The following is a 14,275-nucleotide window of genomic DNA, read 5'->3' on the forward strand; positions in this document are numbered from 1 at the left end:
GATTAAACCAGTCTGGGTCTTGAGGAAAGATAACATGCAAGAAGTCGTGGATCCTCTGCAAGCAATTTTGATGGTGATGGACACACTTGGTATTGCCTGCTACTGAAATGTAAATAATGTATAGGAAGATGTATTTGTACAGTGTGTATGGATAAATGATTTATAAATGGATAAATGATCTATAAAAAAAGTCAAAAAGTGTTAAACTACTGTTCAAAATGTTTTTTTCAGATTGACATTAACATTTTGGTAATTTTTTATATTGCATACAGTTTTGAAACCCTATTTTGTACTACTACCAAAAGCAACTGTACAATAAAATCAATTAACTGGATTTCACTGGAAATTTTGCTGGTGCAGTAATATATTGTTGTCCCACAGCTGTGAATATTACACATAGCATAGGATTCTTCACTCTGATTAGATACTGTAGAATTCTATTAAAAGCAGTTGTTTGTGGGGGACAGTAATGTCTGATCTAGAGGTGTACAAAGGAAGGCTTGGGCTGTGGATTTCAAAACTGGCTGGTTTTGGGGAGCTTGAGTCTAGTAATGTCATGAGGGATCATGTATGGCAGCAAGAAAAGAAAATACAATTTTTCTGTTTTGTAAACATTGCAAGATAGTGATGGAACCACATGATGTTGTAAGGGTGAATTTAGAAATTCTGCCCTGACATTTTAAGGGAGGTGATCTGTGAGTTTTGTCTTCCTATCAAGTGAGCAAAACATACAAGCATGCATCTTCTCTGGCTGAAGAGATTGTGTTCATCACAGCATCCCTGTTCATTCTGTTCTCTTCTGCATTCTCAGAATTGCATTTTCTCAGAGAAAGGCCAAGATAATGCAAATTGTAAGATTATATCCTCCTATTCCCAAATTTAAGCATCATATCTCTAATGATGCTAAATCAATTGATAGCTATTAGTCAGTGATGTGACTGTAAATTAGGTTCTTTTTTTGTTTTTGTTTTGTTTAAAAAAATACTTGGAAGAGGCTTGCTGTATTCAACACAACTCAGACAGATAATAATAGTGGCTATGTTGTTTGTGTAAGAAACTCCAAAATTATGAATATCTATAGCATGCAACTGCCTGGTTTGCTCAGGGGCTAGGCTGGAGGATGGGGGAATTGTCTATTTCCTCTGATTTCAGCCAAGGTAAATAATCTGCTAACAGAATGCCCTTTAAACTTGGGACTCTGGAGGTTGTGAGGGGAACAGTAATCAGCAAGCTGAAATTGTTCCATAAGCTCATTGCCTGATTTCACTGTAAAATGATAAATTACAGGTGGCAAAGTGTGTCAAATGGAAGTAGAATCCTGCCAGTCTGGTGCTAAGGTATTTGGAGAACTAATATAAATGAAAATAGTTTTTCCAGTGAATTAGCTTGTTATAAAATACCATAGACATTAAGGCATTTATTGAATACCTTTGAAAATTCAGTTAATTATTTACAAAAGTAATACTTAGGGGGTTTTCACAGATGGTGGAAACTGTAGAGGGAGACAGTAAAGAAGATGAAATTTAAAAGCTATTTTATCTTCCTAGTTGTGGTGTGTTCAAGGAAACTCTTTGCAGAAGGTAAATACACTGAATTCTCTTGTACATTGAATCTAGAATATGCAGAATTGGTAACTTGAGTGCAATGTCTTTCATCTCTTTCCTGAGCAAACACTGCTTTTTAAATTTAAATACAATTCTGTTGTGACATGGCTGATTCCTGTCTAAGCCCCAAAGCTGTAATATTGAAATGTTCAGCCTTTAGTTCAGAAGAAATTTCTTTAGGAATGGTGTACTGTTAGAATATGTACTATTTGAAATTTTGTACTATTAAAAATTTTATGTCTTGAAGTCTTGGGGATTGAAGTATTTTTCAATTTGTTACAAAGCAAAATAGTTAAATGGAACCTGCAGAAGTTAATGTGGGGTGATCCTGCATTTTTCTATCCCTATTTTCAGCACTGATTTCTTTTTTTAGTTGTTGTTTTTTTGGGTTTTTTGTTTGTTTTGGTTTTGTTATTTTGGGGTTTCTTTAAGTCACCTAATGTCATATTCAGCACTACTCTTTAAAAATGTTTTCTCATATTACTGGGGATTGTTTTTTTGTTTTTTTCAATTGCCATTCTGCTTATTATTTCCTTAATCTCCATTTCTTATTTCTTTTCTGTTGAGTGTTCTTAAATTCCTTTTCTTAATCAAGCCTGACCTACTGTATTGCCTCCTAGCAGCTTGTCCTACTTTTCTGGTAACATTTTCTGAATTAAGGAGCTGAGGCATTGCTAATCCTGACACTTGTCACTGATTTTTACAGTAGGCGTTGGTATGTTTGTGCAGCAAAGGGTTCTCATGCTTCTGGGCAAAATAGAGTAAAATAAAGGAGTCCTGCATCAGTTTTGCCCAGTTCAGATTAGGAAGTTTTATTCTACTGATGATATTCTTGTGAACCCTAAGAGCAACAGCTGATAAAATTGTAGTATGTCTTCATTTCAGCAGGTCATAAAAGGCCCTTCATGCTTGGAAGTATTCAGAATTTTGTTCTTATTTGAAAGCCTGAATCAGTCAAGCTGATATCAGATAAATTAATGCAAAAACATTCATATCTGAGCTGAAATTTTTAGTGGGAAATATATTGATCTTTTTACAGATAGACCTTGTGATTTGCCACAGATAGAAAATGGAAACCTTGCCCAGTACTATTACAGTTTCAAAAGTTACTATTTCCCTATGCATAAAGGAAAAAAGCTCTCCTATTCTTGTATGGTTGGTTACACAACTGAAAGTGGGACTCAAGATGGAAGAATAACTTGTACAGCAAAAGGATGGTCTCCAGTGCCACGATGCTACAGTGAGTTGGCTTTATGCATCTCCTCATTGCTTCCAGCAGGAGCATTTCCTGGCTGCTTTTCCTGGGACTTATAGGAAAAGAAGCTGCATACAGAAGGGATAAAATGTACAGAGTGCAATCAATTATTTATGTCAAGACTACAGAGGTTTATATGTGGAATATTTTTACAATAATACATATTGTAAGGGCATTTACCCATTTATATATTTTTTATAAGAACATAAAGTTTTCCAGTTTTCTTAGTGTGCGAAAACTATTAGTTTTCCCTTAGATGTATAACTTCTTGAGTCTCCCTAGCTCTAGATCCCTTGGCTGTATTCCATGTGGTTACCATGTAACCATGGTTGATGTATTGTTTGATGATTGGAGCAGAGTTTCTTCAATAAATCAAGAAAATCAGATTAGATCAGTATAGCTACAAACCCCTTCTTTTGCTTGCAGGAGAACCAAAAAATTCCATTCTTTCTTTCTAACCAAGCTGTCGTCTTTCCTTCAGGAAGATGTACCAAGCCTCTTTTGGAAAATGGCTTTTTTTACAGTACAGAAATGGACTTCAAAATCCATGAGAAATTGCAATACAAATGTAATCCAGGCTACCACACCCCAAGTGGTGCTACTGAAGATACAGTGCAGTGTCAGCCACAAGGATGGTCCTTCCAGCCAAGCTGTACTAAAACACTTGGTAGTATTCCGTATTCTCCTTTCTAATCTCTTGCAGAAGTATCTAATTCCACTGTCCTTGCTGTACCTGTAGGGCCAAACTGCCTCTGACAGGCTGTCATTTGAGTACTCCTCAAGCAGGTTCTCAGCTGTACCTCTGGGGAAAAACTTGTCAGGTTTCACGTGCTGCTGGTTTTGTGCATTTGTAAAGATATGTAAAATGATACATGTAAAATGATATCTCTAAAATGAATCAGAGATTAAATCACACTGTTTCAAATAAAACCATTCCCATACAAACTTTCTGTTCCAAATGACGAGCGGAAAACTTGTGCCAACAACTGCATTTGTAGTTACTCATTATTTTGCCTGGGGTATTTTGCCTTATTTTTAAGAGGTATCTAAGAGAAACTTTGGAATACTCGCAACAAAAAGAGCAGTTAACTTCCTGCCTGTGCTTTATTTCTTTGAGAGTCGTGCCAGGTGCCGCGGTTAGAGCACGGCAGCTACTCCGGGGCGGCGCAGGAGGTGCGGCCGAACGGGACGCTGCGCTACCGCTGCCAGCAGGGATACCGCACGGCGGCCGGCAGCGCCTCGGAGACAGCGCTGTGCCTCGCACACGGCTGGGCGCTCCCCCCCCGCTGCACCAGTACGTCATCCTCGCTGCAAACTCATCCACTGGCACGTTAAAATCGCCTGCTGGAGGGAGCCTGCCGGCTTCTCACTGCTGTGTTGTCTTCCCAGGGATAACTTGCTCCGCTTTGAGTGAAGTAGCTCATGGAGGTTTCTATCCTGTGAAGAAAACCTATGAAGAAGGAGATGTAGTTCACTTTTTCTGTGACAAACATTATTCTGTCACTGGATTTGACTTAATTCAATGCTATAATTTTGGGTGGTATCCAGACCCTCCAGTGTGTGAAGGTACTCTGTTTTTATAGTTTTACTGGGTCAAATTCTTAGAGAAAAGCTCTCACCTTCTTTCAAGAAATGCTTGAGGGTTTGTACCAGTTTGTAGCCTAAATGTAAATCAAGTGTTAGTCAAAGGGCAGGGAGCCAAGGCAGCAGGAAGGGAAGTAATGGTAATTGGAGCTACATTTCAGTGAACTCTAACAGGGCAGATACTGTCTCTTACTGTTGCCTTTCCAAGTTGTATCCCAGAGAAGCAAGATCAACAGTTACAGGGAAATTTTAGACACTGAAGCTCAATAAACTGTTCAGAATACATGAAGGGTTAACCAGGCCTACTTAATCATGCCTTGTGGGATGGGGATGCACCTCTTGAGAGGCATTAAAAATAAAATTTGTAGCAAGGTCCTCCTTAGCTTGTGCTACTTTTCAGAGTTGTACAGATTCCCCAAACTTTACTTGTTTTGAACAGAATTAATTAAAAGATTGTCCTGAGGACAGAAACACACCTTTAGCAATTGCTATCTCTTCCCCAGTCACTGGGGGATAATGTATAGTCTCAGTAAAGAAAATTCCAAAAGAATGAAAGGTGAACCAATTGAGATACAGAACAGAGCAGGAAGCAGCACAAAACAACCTTTGCTACAGCTTAGACTCCAGCCCTGTGTTTATTCTCATGACACAGCAGGAACTTTTCTTGAGTGAGTGCAGAGAAGGTGGAGATGCTCAGGAGGATGAAAACAAGGCCTAAATCTACTTTTGAGGATATGGTAATCACAAACTTAATTTGGAGATAGGAAATGGGCTATGATTATTGCTTCTTCTGTAGCATTAGAATTAATACATAATCTGCTTTAAATATTATATGAATGAAGGGTATGGGAAATCTCTATTTCCTGGAGTCCTACAAAGAACATTTTATTAAGTCTCTGTGGAGAAATTACAAATTTGTTTATAGCAGTACAATGACATAGTACTTCTATTTTATATTTGTGGAATGCAAAATCACTTGTTTATTCAGTCTCCCATTGTATTAAGAAAATTAAGAAAATTTTATTAAGAAATTACTCTGGCTTAGCCAGAAAAAGCCTTTTGAGTGATAGGCTTACGTTGTGTATGGTGAGCTTAATTGTGTATGTGGCTTTGGTAAGAGAGAAAACAATTTTTTATTTTCAGACATAAAAAATAAATGTCCTCCACCACCACTCCCTCATGGCCATATCAGCACAGCCAGAAGAACATATCATAATGGAGACAAAGTTCGTGTACAGTGTACCTTGGGAAGGAGAGGATCTGAGGAAATCCAGTGTGAAGGAGGAAAATGGACATCACCCTCTACCTGTATTGGTGAGTTACTTCTGTGAAGGCTGGCAACTGAACAGAAGTGATTCTTCAACCCATGCCTTAATTTTCTGGAAAGTCTCAGTTTCTATACCTGCACACTGTTATCCTTCCTCTCTTGAAAGGCTTGAGAGGCCAAGTGCTGTGTATTTTGCAGGCAATCCATGGTTCCCAGATTAAAAAGGATGAGCTAGGTGAATTCAGCTGCCACCTGTAATTCTTCCCTGGAAAACTGGGATTATTACATTTTACAGTGCATCATGTCTGTCTGTTTTAGTACTTTAGAATGAGCTGTTTCTGTGAAAACTGGTCCTGAGTCTCTGCTATTGTTACAGGAACTGTGGATAAACAGGAATCTGGGGCAGCACCACCACCACTCGAGGCAGATGCAGAAATAAGGGCAAGCCAAACACATCATAATGAAGATATGAGTAGGTGAACATTGCTCTTCTTTTAAAAAGGGACTCTCCAATCCAATTATAGGCATTTTATGACTACTTTTATTCTTTTGCTATAGGACAGTTCCTTATTCTTGAACATGCTTGCATGGGCTACAGATGTCAACGTAGCCAATAAATAAAAGGCCATTGTTGCTTATTTCTGAACTACACCACTAAGCCTGCTCTGTAGTTCTAATTTTATTTCATACAAAACATTTACTTTCAGTCATTTTGTACCCCTTAATGTTATTTGGCCATGCAAATTCATGAGTATTTTGTTGTTCCTTTGAGTAATTCTTCCAGTGAGGGTTTTTTGAACCACACATAGATGAGACATTTAAAGTAACAAATAAGATGGTCTGTGTCACATAAAAAGAATTAATCTGTATTGAGTGTAAACAAGCAAGAGTCAAAAGTAGGCATAGATGTAAAGTGTAGAGGGAAATAAAATGCATGTCTGCAATTCAGAAAGGCAAGTGTTAATATGTTGTAATCTAATCAAGATCTAATTGCCTCTCTCTCTATCCCATATCAGAAATGGAGCAAGACTGTGCGTCTCCACCTGTGATTAAAAATGGTGCTGTCCTGGGCCCACTATTGGCAAGTTACAAAAATGGTTCCTGGGTAGAATATGGTTGCCAGCATTACCACTTTTTGGATGGGCCCAGTACTGTTTATTGTGACCACGGAAACTGGACAGAACAACCAACCTGCTTAGGTGAGTCCTGGAAGAAAAAGGAAGGCTTGTCATATGTAATATAAAAAGGGAAAATTGGAAGGAACCTCTAAATAATCTTTTCATTACCATCTTTTCTCGTTTATTGGAGTTAATAAAGATTCCAGAAATATGAGGATGAACCAAAATTAAATTTTTAGCAGGCCTCTCCTGCTGGGTATCTTCTGGCCTGTTCTTAAAGCCACCCAATTAAATAGATTCCTCTGTTTCCTGAGTGAGCTATTTTAGTATCTAGCTATCCCTGTTTCCTGGGAGGATTCTCCAATTTCTTTTCTCCATATTGTCCATTCAGTTAATTTCTTCCTGTCTTTCAACAGATGATTAGAAGGAATGGTGTGGCCATTCCCAAAATGGCTTTTAGATACAATTAACAAAGAATTAGCAATGACTTCTTGGACTTTTGTTTTTAAACTTTCAGGCTTTTTAATTTTTTTTAATTATGTGCCTTTATATCTGTTTCATCCTGTTGTGGATTTTCAGATTTTCCTGTGCTGCTTTTATGTATGCTGCTCAAAACAATGTATACAACTCCCACTAGAAAATTACCAGCAGGAATACAAACAAGAGTTGTTTGTTTATCTTTCCTTCCTTCTTCTAATGAAATAATTAAATTTTACTAACATCCTTTGTTAAATTGGTTCACCTTTCAGTTTGTAATCTGCCACGAAAATGAAAATACACAATCAGTTCAGTTTTAATTGCATATTTCTAAATGAACCAAAGTTACCTCATCTAGACTGAAAGGTCCAGGTCAGCATTTTTGAATCTGAGTACTCAAATTTTAAAAATCCTGTGAAATAATGAAATCTCAATTCCTGTGAGCATTATTTGTCTCTTTAGCATCCCAATAAGCCCATCATCCTTTGTATATTTTCTGAGATTTCTTTTCAACGCTTACCTAAAGAGACCAGAAAGAGCACATGCTGATGTTAGCTTCAGGGAAATTCCATGTGAATTTGGTGTTACACTGAGCTTCAGAAATTCCATGTGAATTTGGCATTACCCTGCTGTCACCAGACTGCCAATAACTGAGTTCTCCTTGCCTTTCCCTCAGCAGAGCATCATAAGGGCCTTTATCAGCCAGTGATTCTCATGGAACTAGTAGAAATTTATTTTTGTAGGCTTTATTGACGTTGAACAGTGGTTTCAGAAGTTAATGAGGTTAATCATCTAATGGAAAGCTACACTCCCCTATGTGATCCTGGCACTGGGTTTTAAGAACCTGTCAGAAAGTATTCATTCTTCTTGCATGTGTTTGATTTTTGTTGACACTTCAGACCATTTCTTTCCATTTGCATTTTTTATGCCTCTGTAGTTTTTTGTCTTGCAAAATTCAGAAGTATTTTAGAACTATTGACTTGGGGTTCTCTTTCTTCACTCCTACAAAAGAGAGCTAAGAAACCAGTTAAGGTGGCTTTTTATTAAAATACATTTTTATTTCATAGAGCCATGTACTCTTAATGTAACTGATATGGACAGCAACAACTTAACATTGAAATGGAGACGGGAAGAATTAGTTTTCCTCCATGGAGATCTCATAGAGTTTGAATGTAAACAGGGATATAGTTTTCTCCAGACTGCCATTCCATCTCCTGGGAGGACACAGTGTGACCATGGCAGACTGAATTATCCAAAATGTGTTATACAAGGTAAAGCAATAATTTTTTAATTGTGTTTTTAATTAATCAATCTTAGACCTATTTAGATAGAAATTATTTGCTTTGCATTTAGTGTGGGACTGGAGCCTGTTGTAAATAATCAGTGCTTAGGCTTCAACAATACAGATGCACAAGATTCAACTATTGTTGAATACAGCCAAGCTTGGAAAAGTGATACACCTCCCTTTGCTGTGCAAGGCTGTAGAAAGGAGGGGGAAGCTCTGCTCTGAGCCCAGCAAACTGAAAGCTCTGTAGAAAGAGAGCTGTAAAAAGAAAACCTTCATTTTCATATCATTTAATTTATGATAAAGCAGTCAATTTGTTCGTTTCTTATTCTTAGATGTTTTTATTGTTATTGTAGCCGCTACAGAAAAATGTGGCTCTCCACCCTCTATTGCAAATGGAGTTCTTACTCTCCCAGCACTGCCCCAGTATGACAGTGGTTCTTCAGTTCAGTATATTTGCTCTGACTATCATTTTTTGCAAGGCTCTGATAGAATCTACTGCTCTGAAGGACAATGGACCTCGCCACCAGTTTGTATAGGTAGGTGTGATAAACAAGATAAAGAAGCACTTATTTATCTGTATAATTCATAGCCTCAAGGAACAGCCTGGAAGGGCCATCTAGGCCAATCCCCTGCAATGTGCAGGGCTGCTCAGAGCCCTGTCCAGCCTGACCTTGGCCTTTCCCAGGAAAGGGGCAACCACTGCCTTTCTGGGAAAAGGGAAAATAGGAAAAACTGTTCCAGTGTTTTACCACTCTCACTGTTTGGTGGTAATGTCTTCCTTATGTCTAGGCTGAATCTACCCTCTTGTAGTTTAAAACCATAACCCCTTGTCCTATTGCTCCAGGCACTACTGAAAGGTCTGTCTTCTTATAAGCCCCTTTTAGGTCCTGGAGGTCTCCCTGGATCCTTCTTTTTGCCAGGCTGAACAACCCCAATTCTCTTTAAAACCAGATCCTTACAATTTATAAATTGAGTATTGTCAGCTAGAACTTTTAAAGCTCAATTTCAGTGTCTTCAGTGACATATGAAAGTTTTAATAGAAGCAAGTTAAGCTCATCTGGTGTTTTATTTTTTAATTCCTTAACTATGATATGCCTGCAGTATAATAAGACAATAGGAAATAATTTACAGTTTTAGTGTAGCCTGGTCAAAATCTTCTGTTCCAAAACCAACCAATTTATTAGCACTGATCAAGTCTCTCTTTTTTAGAGCCGTGTACTTTGTCAAAAACTGAAATGGAGAAAAATAATGTGCTGCTGCAAGCATTCTATGCAGACCAAGTTTACTTTTACCACGGGGATTATGTTGGATTTTACTGTAAACAGAACCATTTTGGAGCAGAATCTGGCACAACTTTATTTCAAGTACAGTGTAAGAGAGGACAGCTGGCATATCCAAGGTGTGTTGAAAGAGGAAGCAAGTATGGACTTGAGGAAAGCTTTTAGGAAAGGTATGTATGTGTTCTTCATTTCTTATTAACAGGTGAATTAGGGTGGCCTTGTGCTCTCCAGGTCACTCCACTCAGCTTTGGGAAATGAATGTTGAGTCTGAGCTGGAGGGGGATGGAAGGGAAATGCCTCTGTGGGATGAGGATGAGCAGTACAGCAGAGGGATGCAATATTGGCATACACTTGGAAAAAGGTGGAGGAAGGAATTGTACATCTTAACAGCACTCATGTCTCCCTTCACAGGTAAGGAGCCTCTAAAGGATTGAATTTGAGGAACAATATAAAACAGAAAGTATAAAAAAAGTTTTTAAAAGAACTGTAAAACTACTTAAAACTTTAAAATATACAAATTTACTGAGAAGTTAATGTTTTAAAAACTATTTTAATAATATTAAAATCCAAGTACTTGGTATGATTTCCTATGACACTTAAATATTGATACTCTTAAGGTTCTGCCTGAGAACAAGTGTGACTACAGCTATGAAGAAAATCCAGCAATATGGACAATGTTTGCCTTGCATCCATTTTAGTCTGTTTTAATAAAAAAGCCACTCTAAGGCTGTCTTCTATCTTTCATGTCTAAACTCACCTGTCTGTGAAATCATAGTATGTATGGTGCTCTGTATGGGTTTCCAAGGCTTTTACAAGAGTTACATGAATGAGTAAGACAAAAAAAGAAATTAAAGCATTCAGGAATAGACAAATTCTGCTTATTTAGTCAAAACCCAGACAACCAATAGGTCGAAAAATGGTTGATAAAAATACTTTACACAGTGCATATAAAAGCAATACCCTTCCTCTTAGAGAGCAAACTGGAGCAAAAGGGATTAAAGGGCCCTTGCTGGAACAGCTGTTGGAAGTAGAATTCATTTACTCCCCTCACTTCCTCTGGATGTACACACAACCCTGGCTGTGTGGCTGTAAGCACAGGACAGGATGAGGGGGATTGCAGACATGAAGGCAGCATCTTGTTGATGAACTTTGAGGCAAAGAAGGCATCGAATACTCAAGCTTCATGTGGGGCTGCTGCCACTAAATCGCGTACCTAGTGACATGCCACATTTTCATATTGATTGTTTTAATTCTAGTGTAGCAATAGACTACCTTCTTGTGACCCTTGATGTCCCTTGTAACTGCCACCGAGCTTGAGTTTTTCTAACATTATCCATAGATGCCACATCAATGCCATGGACAGCTCACCTTGGTGCCTGTTTTTGCCTCAATTCCCTGTACATTGATTTCTTTTCTGCTTCAGAGAGACTGCGAATCTCTGATGAGATAAGTCAGTCCAGGTAGATGTGTTTTTCCTCCTGAAGATGAGAACTGAATAATCTTGTGCTTGCAGGATTCTGTGCTTCAAGACCTATAAGCTTTTCTGGACTACTATGACTCCCAAGCAATGCCATCTCCTCTTTCCTAAATAAGTCGAAGTCTGCTCCCCTAAAGTGCATGATTTGTACTCAGTACTTGCTTTTTTCTCTCCCTTCTGAATCAAGGAGTGCATTAGCACATGACTACCATAGCCAGGCTGCCACTGATTTCCACAAGCACTTTCTCCTTGTTTGTGAAGAGCAGATGCAGCTGGGGGTGGCACAGACTGGCCTCTCCAGGACCTGGACCAGGAACTAGTCCCCCTGATCACCTAGAAATCCCAATTCCTTGCACTCCAACATTTTGCCTTTGCAGGCAAGTCCCCCAGAAGAACTGGTTCTGGCTAGAGACTGCCTTGAGTCGTTCAAAGGAGAGTCCTTTACTTGCTCTTTCTGCTCAGGCAGTCAGGACACACACCCCATACTCATTTCCAAGCAAGTGTATAGAGAAGAAGATAGGAACAGACAAGGCCAAACACGCTGTTTGTGCTGATAATCAAATTAACTGTCAGCTTTAATTCTTGTCTCAGTATGCCACCAAAGTCAGCCTGTTTTCAGGCCACAATTGTTAATAAAATAACAGTGAGATCAGTACAGAATGGATAAAATGTAAGCACAACCCTTTGTCCGCATAAAATGTAAATACATTTACAAAACTAGATCTAATGTGGATAATATGCAAAGACAACCATCCAGTAATAAAAACAAGAACAAATTCCAAGGCAGAACATTGGCTAAGCTGCAAACAAAGCACAGCAAAATGGGAAACACCAGGAAAAGTTGAGCTCAAGTCAGCAGGTTGGTTGAGGGCTCTGTCATTGCCACAGCTGGGCTCCCTCATGTCATTTCCTTTTACCCAACCACCATTCTGTGTAGAGAAAAAAAAAGGGGGAAAGGCATCAATACCAATCCTGACAGACCCCAGGGGCTCCTCAGAGCAGTGAATAGGAAATTTCAGCAGAACTGCCTCCTACAACTCCTGCCCCATGTCTTTGGCAGCAAGTACTTACCCTGACACACAGGATATTGAATCACTCCATCCAGGCACTGTGCTCTGAATTTCTCCTTCTGGGAAACCTCCCGGTACGAGCGCTTGCACATAAACACAACGGAGTCCCCTGAGTGATAGTGAGGGCTTGACTGGCTGAATGACTGCAACCGAATCTTGTTCTTTTCCATAATGTTCCTATCCAGGGAGCAGTTCCCTGCAAAAAAAGAATTCTGCTATTTGCCTGTAGATCTCACACTGATGCTCTGTTGGCACCCCCTGTGAGTGCCCCAAGTGCCCTTTCCCCAGCAATCTCCCCAGCTCAGGTGTGCTGGGCAATGACTTCCTGGGAGCACTGCCCCTCTATTCCTGCAGCTTCCAGGAGGCTCCCACACCCTGGCTCACAGCCAGGAAAACCAAAGGCTTTCTGCTTCTCTTCAGCACTGAAAATGCAACAACAGAGCAGCGAAGATGAAGAGGGGATGACTTACTTCCTGGTGTGCACCGTGGGTATTTCAATGTCCCCTCCACACACTGGACTCTGAAGTTGGGAGTACTTGGATCTTCCAAATATCCTTGTTTACAACGGAATTCAATATAGTCACCCGATGTGGAGTACATCTTGGCTTGTTCAACCCATTTCAGCTCAATATTGTTTCCATCCATATCATCTTCTGATGCCGTACAGGCCACTTAAAAAAAAGTCAGGAGAAGAGCGTCAGTATTTCATATAGACACACCACATGTAACTGTTTTGCCCCTAGAGCCTACAGAAATTCTTCACATCAAAAAATGCTTCCAAGTGTGCTCTGACCCTCTGTTACTTGCAACAGAAAAGACATTCACATCCAAGCTAAAGGGAAGAAAAAAAGCCCTGAGAGAAGCCATGTCACACTGACAGTCACACAGGGCAAGAATAAGCACAGGTGGGGAAGACACCAAACACCAGTGGACTTCCCCATATATATTTTTGAGAGATCCCTCCTTCCCTTCTGCTCAGTACTTCTCTAAATTTGTTTTCTCATCTCAGAGGCACCCCTGGCTTTCCCCAGCACTGCCACTAATTCAGACCCATCCTCCTGGCTCACAGCCTGCTGGGTGGAGCCATGGCCCCAGCCCTAGAGCACTCAGGAGCTCTGCACAAGTGATGGAGATCCCCTCACAGTGAGGGTTCAGCCAACTGCCCTCCTCGTGGACCTGTTGGCAGCAAAGGGGATTACACAAGCCGAATTTAAGCAGAAACTCCTTTGAGACAAAAGGAGGACTCACTGCCATTCTTCCCTGCCAGCATTCTGGCCCCAGCACCAGTGCTGCCCTCAGGGTCTCAGAAGAAGACAAGAGGAGCAGTCACACAGCCTTTGGCCACCCAGCACATGCTTCAACCTACCCAGGCAAACTGGGGGGCTTGTCCACTGCCCATTAAGACAGGTGATTGTTGGAGATCCTTTCAAGATATAGAAATCCGGGCATTTATATTCCACAGTATCACCTTGTTGATATTCTTGCAAGGGGAAGACAAGAAGCTCTCCACTTTGAATAGCTGGAGGTGTGCCACATCTCCCAGCTTGGCCTGAAAGAAATTTCCCAATCAGAGAGGAAGTTCAACTGCTGAGAAGGTTGGGTCAGAAATACCACCCACACTATGTTGGCAATACTCAGAGGAGCCGAGTAAAGCGGAGAGAAAACCAAACAGCTGGCAGGAGCAAGAGTTTCTCATTTCTCCAATGTTCAGGCTCACAGCTGCCAGCTCACCCCCTCTGAGCACAGCTTAAGTGCTTGCAGCTGTCTGCAGGATTTCATCTTGTCCTGCATAAGGTGTGGCACTTGGCCCTCTTGAGTGAAGCCACCTGGGTCACTCAGCTTGGTAAATTCATCC

At 40.1% G+C, this 14,275-nt stretch overlaps 3 protein-coding genes across 12 annotated transcripts in view; 2 read left to right on the forward strand and 1 right to left on the reverse strand.

The window, feature by feature from the left end:
* Nucleotides 1-1,850, forward strand: part of ASPM (assembly factor for spindle microtubules) — a 29,021-nt gene extending 27,171 nt beyond the window's left edge. The window contains exons 29-30 of one of the 2 annotated variants that reach the window (XM_053949962.1): nucleotides 1-109; nucleotides 1,483-1,850. In XM_053949962.1, the coding sequence (XP_053805937.1) occupies nucleotides 1-106 (106 nt within the window). In that variant the 3' untranslated portion in view covers nucleotides 107-109; nucleotides 1,483-1,850. The other variant, XM_053949961.1, reaches the window with a different exon arrangement.
* LOC128791975 (coagulation factor XIII B chain-like) overlaps nucleotides 1,257-14,275 on the forward strand; it is a 16,648-nt gene continuing 3,629 nt past the window's right edge. The window contains exons 1-13 of one of the 9 annotated variants that reach the window (XR_008432259.1): nucleotides 1,504-1,580; nucleotides 2,644-2,844; nucleotides 3,341-3,526; nucleotides 3,977-4,153; nucleotides 4,249-4,425; nucleotides 5,587-5,757; nucleotides 6,087-6,182; nucleotides 6,727-6,909; nucleotides 8,373-8,576; nucleotides 8,947-9,129; nucleotides 9,803-9,992; nucleotides 10,076-10,284; nucleotides 10,491-10,617. Coding sequence is in view for 6 of the 9 variants with exons in the window: in XM_053949964.1 (XP_053805939.1) it covers nucleotides 1,517-1,580; nucleotides 2,644-2,844; nucleotides 3,341-3,526; nucleotides 3,977-4,153; nucleotides 4,249-4,425; nucleotides 5,587-5,757; nucleotides 6,087-6,182; nucleotides 6,727-6,909; nucleotides 8,373-8,576; nucleotides 8,947-9,129; nucleotides 9,803-10,038 (1,878 nt within the window). In the remaining 3 variants the exon portion in view is untranslated. Of the gene's footprint in view, nucleotides 1,338-1,503; nucleotides 1,581-2,643; nucleotides 2,845-3,340; nucleotides 3,527-3,976; nucleotides 4,154-4,248; nucleotides 4,426-5,586; nucleotides 5,758-6,086; nucleotides 6,183-6,726; nucleotides 6,910-8,372; nucleotides 8,577-8,946; nucleotides 9,130-9,802; nucleotides 10,044-10,075; nucleotides 10,618-14,275 lie in introns of those variants that run through there. The other 8 variants (XR_008432257.1, XM_053949968.1, XR_008432258.1 and 5 more) reach the window with 8 other exon arrangements.
* The window catches only part of CFH (complement factor H), a 27,708-nt gene continuing 25,327 nt past the window's right edge, over nucleotides 11,895-14,275 (reverse strand). The window contains exons 21-24 of the mRNA XM_053949963.1: nucleotides 13,787-13,969; nucleotides 12,891-13,091; nucleotides 12,422-12,616; nucleotides 11,895-12,279 (exon numbers count right to left, since the gene is read on the reverse strand). Coding sequence (XP_053805938.1) covers nucleotides 12,254-12,279; nucleotides 12,422-12,616; nucleotides 12,891-13,091; nucleotides 13,787-13,969 — 605 coding nt within the window. The 3' untranslated portion in view covers nucleotides 11,895-12,253. The remainder of the gene's footprint in view (nucleotides 12,280-12,421; nucleotides 12,617-12,890; nucleotides 13,092-13,786; nucleotides 13,970-14,275) is intronic.

This window comes from Vidua chalybeata, chromosome 9 (genome assembly GCF_026979565.1).
Source record: "Vidua chalybeata isolate OUT-0048 chromosome 9, bVidCha1 merged haplotype, whole genome shotgun sequence".
In the NCBI taxonomy this organism is placed as follows: domain Eukaryota; kingdom Metazoa; phylum Chordata; class Aves; order Passeriformes; family Viduidae; genus Vidua; species Vidua chalybeata.